At 47.8% G+C, this 7,216-nt stretch overlaps 1 protein-coding gene across 1 annotated transcript; it reads left to right on the top strand.

Annotated features, from left to right (window-relative positions):
• Positions 1-276: 276 nt before the first annotated feature.
• On the top strand, positions 277-6,624 carry GJA8 (gap junction protein alpha 8). The gene has a single exon (XM_020904421.2). It carries the CDS (start codon positions 277-279, stop codon positions 1,597-1,599), a length of 1,323 nt encoding a protein of 440 aa, XP_020760080.2. The 3' UTR covers positions 1,600-6,624.
• The last annotated feature ends 592 nt before the right edge of the window (positions 6,625-7,216 follow it).

The following is a 7,216-nucleotide window of genomic DNA, read 5'->3' on the forward strand; positions in this document are numbered from 1 at the left end:
TCTTTCGTTCCCTGGAGTTGGTGATGGACAGGGAGGCCTGGCGTGCTGTGGTTCATGGGGTCGCAAAGAGTCGGACACGACTGAGCGACTGAACTGAACTGAACTGAACTAGTACTAGTCTGCACAGAGGAAACACTCAAAAGATACTGTTAACCCACTGACCGTTTCAGCCACCCATGAAGGGGAGGTACCCCGAGAGTTAGCAAAAAGATGTGGATTCCGGATTGCACTGTGGCCGCTCAGCTTTGCCTTCTCCTTCCTGCAGGTAGGTGAATCATGGGGGACTGGAGTTTCCTGGGGAACATCTTGGAGGAGGTTAATGAGCACTCCACGGTCATCGGCCGCGTATGGCTCACGGTGCTTTTCATCTTTCGGATCCTCATCCTCGGCACTGCAGCAGAGTTCGTGTGGGGGGATGAGCAGTCTGACTTCGTGTGCAACACCCAGCAGCCAGGTTGCGAGAACGTCTGCTACGACGAGGCCTTCCCCATCTCCCACATCCGTCTCTGGGTCCTGCAGATCATCTTCGTCTCCACGCCGTCGCTGGTGTACGTAGGGCACGCGGTGCACCACGTCCGCATGGAGGAGAAGCGCAAGGAGCGCGAGGCCGAGGAGCTGAGCCAGCAGTCACCGGGCAACGGCGGCGAGAGGGCGCCCCTAGCGGCGGACCAGGGCAGCGTCAAGAAGGGCAGCAGCAGCTGCAAGGGCACCAAGAAGTTCCGGCTGGAGGGGACCCTGCTGAGGACCTACGTCTGCCACATCATCTTCAAGACCCTCTTTGAGGTGGGCTTCATCGTGGGCCACTACTTCCTGTATGGTTTCCGGATCCTGCCTCTCTACCGCTGCAGCCGGTGGCCCTGCCCCAACGTGGTGGACTGCTTTGTGTCACGACCCACCGAGAAAACCATCTTCATCCTCTTCATGCTCTCCGTGGCCTCCGTGTCCCTCTTTCTCAATATTCTGGAGCTGAGCCACCTGAGCCTGAAGAAAATCCGATCCGCCTTCAAGAGGCCAGTGGAGCAGCCACTGGGGGAGATTCCTGAGAAGTCCCTCCACTCCATTGCCGTCTCCTCCATCCAGAAGGCCAAGGGCTACCAGCTCCTCGAAGAAGAGAAAATCGTGTCCCATTATTTCCCTTTGACGGAGGTGGGGATGGTGGAGGCCAGCCCCCTTTCTGCCAAGCCTTTCAGTCAGTTCGAGGAGAAGGTGGGCCCGGGGCCCCTGGGAGATTTATCCAGGGCCTACCAGGAGACACTGCCTTCCTACGCTCAGGTGGGCGCCCAGGAGGCAGTCGCGGAGGGGCAGCCCGTAGAGGCGGCCGCGGAACTAGAGGTGGGTGAGAAGAGTCAAGAGGCGGAGAGAGTGAGCACAGAAGGCCAAGAGGCCCTGGCCGTGCTGGAAGCGGAGAAAGTGGAGCCCCCCGAAGTGGAGAAGGAGGTTGAGAAAGAAGAGCCGCCGCCTGAGAAGGTATCACAGCAAGAGCTGACGCCTGAGAAGGCGCCTTCGCTGTGTGCGGAGCTGCCAGGGGACGACACCAGACCCCTGAGCAGGCTGAGCAAAGCCAGCAGCCGGGCCAGGTCAGACGATCTCACCGTGTGAAGCGGTGCCAGAGAGAGAAAACGCCTGAGCTAACCAACACACGGCAAGATGAAACCTAAAGTTGCCGACACGATTTGAGTCTTCTCTCCCTCCCCTCACACCCACCCTGGTTGGATGGGCACCGTGGTAGAACCGTGCATGCCGTACAACCAGGAAACTGCCTTTCCCGGGTATAAAGTCTACCCAGATAAACCCATTGTCCCATCAAAGTTCCCAGTCTCATGACTGCCCTACCCCTCTCCACAGCCACGGGCAATTCTGCTTTCATCCTCATTTCCCCATAGAAAGCCTTTCAATCAGAACTGATTGCCTCAGAGCTTTTTACCAGCCTTGGGGCAACTTTACAAACTCAGCTGAACTTGACCAACTCAGCACTTCCCTAGCAGACACCGTGTGGCATATATCAGCGGTTCCAAACTTAACCACCTACAGGATGCAGGCGGTTTAATTGGTGAAGTGGTTTAAATTGGTGAAGTGCACCTGTTCTAATGCCATGCGACGGCTGGGGCAGTGAAATTTGGAGAGCAGAGGGAAGTTGCTTGTTTTCAGGCAGCGATTATCAGACAGTGTTACCTGGCCATCTGATTTTTCAAGAAAAGCCAGAAATCCAAATGTTCAAGTGAAGTTTTCCACATTTTTAACATTGCCAACCAAATTTTAAATATGCCGTGTGAGCCCCCCCCCCCCCCCCGCCAAAAAAATGTGCAAGCCAAATTTAACCTGCAGGGCACCGATTTGCAAGTTCAGCTGATACTTGTGAGCCCAGCTTCCCTATGGAATTGGTCATATTATTTATGGTCTCAACTCATTTCTGTGGCTTCCAAACCTCATTTTACCATTTTGGACTGTTTGGTTTAAATCATCAGTGCGGGAGATGTCCAGAGTTCTCACTGGCCTTTCTTTTGGGTCACAGTAGCCCTGGGTGCTGATGCAATTACATCCCTTGTATTAGTGGGAATTCTGCACTGGGCACCATCAGAAAAGGAGAACAAGACTCCATACTCTCCCCTAACTGAAAAGGTTTTAAAAACCCCGGTTGCTGTTTTCTTCCCTAAAGCAGGAAAGGTCCCTTTCTTTCCTGTCCTCTGACAGCTTCAACACTCAGCCTGAAATCTACACCTCCTTTTTTCAGGGACTGGGAACAAACCTAGCTCTGGGCCAAAAGATGCCTCCTACTGGCTTGTCTTGAGGAGAACCAGCCCTCAGGCCTTGCTCGGGCACAAGATGTGTACCAAAAGAGTCATCAGAGGGCCACCAGGGAGAGCCTCTTATAAACTGGGAACACAAACAGCCAGGGTCCCTGTCTAGTCCCAGGTCAGACTTCTTCCCTGGAAGGGACCTAGAGGCTGAAGGGAAAAGAAGATCTTCTACCCTTTGTGCCCCCAACCAACACTCCGCAAATCTAGAGGCCAATCAGGGGAAATCCTCAGGTATAAGCTCATATTTCACACACACAGTAATTTTATCTAGAGCCAACCAGTTCCCAAAGCAGAGGGAGAAATTGATAACCAAGATGGTTCATCTAAACCAAAGCTATGCTTCATGGGTTGCAGTGCCAAGGCTAAGGTAGGAGGGATAGAAACCAAGTTGACATCACAGGGAACTACACAGGAGAAACCCAGAGCCAGAGAAAAACAGCCTTCATTGTATGCCCCCCATCCAGCACCACCCCCCAAAAAGGCAAATCCCTTGTGCTGACCTCTGGTTACCACCTTCCTTTTGAGATATTCATTCTAGATATGCTCTCCAGACCAAAGGCTCCTCAAAAACTATTCCTCCCCTGTGACAGTATTCCCACTCCTTGGTGCTCCATCCTAAAGCAAAATGATCTAAAAATTAAATTCATTCTAAGATATGATTTTTTTTATAATTACTCCAGGGAAAATTTACATTTTAAAAGAGAAAGCCTAAAATGTATTTTACCTAGGTTAACTCAAAGTGACAAACTTTCAGTGAAGGAGTATATCAGGCAGTGGACAGTTGAACAGGTGTATTTATCTTGTGGACCTGTGGCTTTCTGGCTACCACCTGAATCTTCCTTCCCCTTTCCATCAGCGCTATCCCAGACAGACCTTCTTCTGGATTGTGAAAGAAATAACAAAATCCCACACCTGAGAACTGGACATCCTCACACTCCTCCGCCCCCAGTGGCTGCACTATTGCTCCTACAGTTTTGCTCCTGAAGACCCATTTTAAGAAGATGGGTAAACTCAGAGCCTGAGAATAGCTCGATCACTACCAGAATAAAGTGTCTATCTCAACTAGGACCTAATCCAGAAGAGAAAAGAAAAAAATTGCATCCTCTTCTAAGTGAAAAGTGCTGGTGCTTTTGGGGACCAGCAGCAGATGTGTAGGTGAAGGCTGCTGGTCTCCTTGTCTGGTTGCTTGTTCAGTTGCTCAGTAGTGTCTGACTCTTTGTGACCCCGTGGACTGCAGCATGCCAGGCTTCCCTGTTCTTCACAATCTCCCAGAACTTGCTCAAACTCATGTCCATTGAGTCAGTGATGCCATCCAACCATCTCATCCTCTGTCACCCCCTTCTCCTCCTGCCTTCAATCTCTCCCAGCATCAGGGTCTTTTCTCCTTGTCTTGGCTGAGGCCTAAGTGTGTGTGTGTGTATTTCCTTGAGTAAAGTGGCATCCTGCTTCAGAGTCTGTCCCTACCCCACCATCGTGGAAGTTGCCATCGTCCCTCTCAGCCTTCCCAACAAGCAAGGAAGCCTATTTCGGAAGAAACAGACCCAGGGATCAAGGGACCATGAATTTTTTTTTTCTCTCTCTGCCACTTAGTAGTTGTGTTATTGTCATCTCTTAACCTCTCTGTACCTCAGTTTTCTGTCTGCAAACTAGAGATAGCATTTGCCACCAACCTACCTCCAGGGGTATCAGAAGGATTAATGAGTTGGCTGCCAACTCTAGACCCTGCTGAGTGGTGCCTGACTGATTCCTTGCACAGCAGGGAGACTGAGAAGGACAGGTGGGTAGCTTCTGTCTGACCCTCCTGACCTGCCTGACAGTTTTCTGGTGAGAGCTTTTCAGTGTGGACTGGACACTCTGGCGATGTTTTCTCGGAAAATATTCAAAACAGAATTTTGACCCCATATGTTTGGTAGGAACCTAGCTGACCTTGAGACACAGCTGGGGACAGAAGGGTAATCACTTTCTACCTGGGGAAAGTGTTCTTTTATGTTCCATCTTAAGCTGCCACACAACTGCTGTCAGGTTCCATTCACAGGCAGCAGTGTGTCTGTGGAGGACCTTACCCAGTACCTCTGGATCCCTCAGCATCTATTCTGAGGCAAATAGTTATGACTGACTCAGGATTATCACCATCCCTGGGCTCCATTAAGGCCAAGCTTTCAATCCTAATCCTGGTCCTGCATTTGTTAGACTAAACCTTTACGGTATGTGGAACTACCAGTAAAAAGAAGCATTGGACAGCAGGCCATCAAAAGTGCAGCTCTCTCCAGAAGCAAAGGACTAACTGCCCAAAAGCAGTTATAACACCTTCATTAGGGGAGATCTGTGACCAGGAAGGATAGAGTTCCTCAAAGCTCAGTGAGAAAGTTTCAAGCTTGGCTCTGGTAATCCCTGGGTCTCATATTTGGGTCATCGTAGAAAGGCCTGTCTGCTTTTCATCATGACTCTGTTACTTGGCACCCACATGAAGCTTGCAACACAGAGTTGGACAAATATTCCTGAAAGTCAGTGCAACCTGGGGATCAGATTTTCCCACAAGGAACCCTGAAAGTCAAATCAGAAGTGTGGGCTGTACCTCTCTGACTCTGGGAACCCCAAGATGTCACTTACCCACTCCATATTACAGTTTTCCTTAGGTAAATTGTGGGTAATAAGCTCTGCCCCCTCCTCCATGAGATACAGCCAGTGAATTGATATGCAAGAAATACTAGGAGCATACTAAAAGAAATAAGTGGGGTTTTTTAATTCACTTATTTGGAAATGAAAGGGGGTGTTGACTGAAGAAATAACAGTCACCACTTTCAAATGCTACAGATTGTTAACTAAGCAACTGGTTAAAAGTGAGCCAATGAGTAAAAATGAAAGAAGAAAATGAGGGTGATGGGGGGAGGCCAATTTTTCTGTAGTTTTGAGTTCCTGAGAATTATAGCGCAAAAAAGAACATCTTTGATCATGCATGAAATTCATTGCTGAAAGTGGTGTTGAAGGATTCAGCGCACTAGGGTCCCTGTGGAGAGATGTACCAGCCCTGGGAATCAAAAGAGCTGCATATAGCAGCTCTTAGTCCAAGCCATGAGGAAGGCCTGGGGTGAGACGTGTGGACAGCTGCTTTTCCTGAGTTCCTAAGGAGGGTCCCTGAGGCAGCTCGGATACCACTCAGACAGAACCTCCCACCCACCCCCAACTCCTTCTCACTCCTTTCCCTAACCTTGAGTTAGCCCCGACCATGTGCATTGTGTGCAAATGATCACACAATCCAAGGTAGCAAAGTGTAGATGAAAAACATTTGCCTGGTTGGATGGAAACTCTTCTAAGCATAAATACAACGTGTAATGCGAAGTAAGTATGTACCTAGAAGTGATAGTGAAATAGGCAGGGAGACTGTCCCTTCTTGTAATTATTGTATTATAACTAAATATGTAATTGGGGGAGAAAGAAAAAGGACATAAAATTCTAGGTTCAACAGTTAAATAACAGGAAAGATTTTTATGAAAGACAAGTCATCTCCACTATCCTAGACATTGCTGCTCCCAAAGTCTGGAGAGACTGGTACTCAATACGACCAATGAGGGAGCAGTGGGATACATTGCAGTCTCCAGCCAAGGCATTCTGGAAGTTCTCCAGAACAAAGGATATTCTGGAAGAATTCATAGTCACCTGGAGAGAAAAGCAGATAGTTTCTCTGCCTTTTTCTGCAAATTTCCATCTATGAAACAGGATTAGTAAAGACTCAGCTAAGAAACATATTCAAAAGAAATTCCTGGGGAAAACCTCTGGCAAAGGCATTATTGGGATTGTGTCCTGAATTCTCCAACCTTCTACATCTTTATGTTAGAGCTAATAGTCACATGTTAGACTGTTACAAAACAATAAAACTAACTTGACTTTTCACTGTCTTTGTGTTTTCTTTTGCCCTGTCAGCCATGCTACCCTGTCAACAGACTTCAGTTTCTGGTGTTCTTCCTTTGAAATTAAGGGGTTGAGGAACAAGAGCACTGGGGAAAAGGGAGGGAGGCAGTGATAAGTTTGTAAATGTGTAACAACCAGCTCTTTTCCAGGGTAAAGAAGCCCTGGTTTGTAGTGTTTGTCAATTTCCTTGGTGTAAATTCTCCCACCATCTCCAATTTCAACTTACCAACATAATGCCACTGAACATAAAGATGAGAATGTAAAATAGCACAATATTATAAATATTTCTATCATACAATAGATATAAATAATATCAAGAGCATAAATAATAGTAAAATAATTAAGAAGTGATAAGCTTTGAGTATTACCTTTGTATCATTTTTAAATTCATGTAATTTAATTGTTAATAATGACTGTACTTAGAACTGGTGCACAAAATTCCAAGAAATTTAGCAAGTGATTCTTACAAGCCAGTACAAGTAGCTCCAGCACACCACTAGGTGGAATGG

Source organism: Odocoileus virginianus, chromosome 5 (assembly GCF_023699985.2).
Source record: "Odocoileus virginianus isolate 20LAN1187 ecotype Illinois chromosome 5, Ovbor_1.2, whole genome shotgun sequence".
In the NCBI taxonomy this organism is placed as follows: domain Eukaryota; kingdom Metazoa; phylum Chordata; class Mammalia; order Artiodactyla; family Cervidae; genus Odocoileus; species Odocoileus virginianus.

Excerpts from the sequence above, each read along its gene's own strand:
- GJA8 (XM_020904421.2), top strand. The coding sequence starts at position 277 with ATGGGGGACTGGAGTTTCCTGGGGAACATCTTGGAGGAGGTTAATGAG.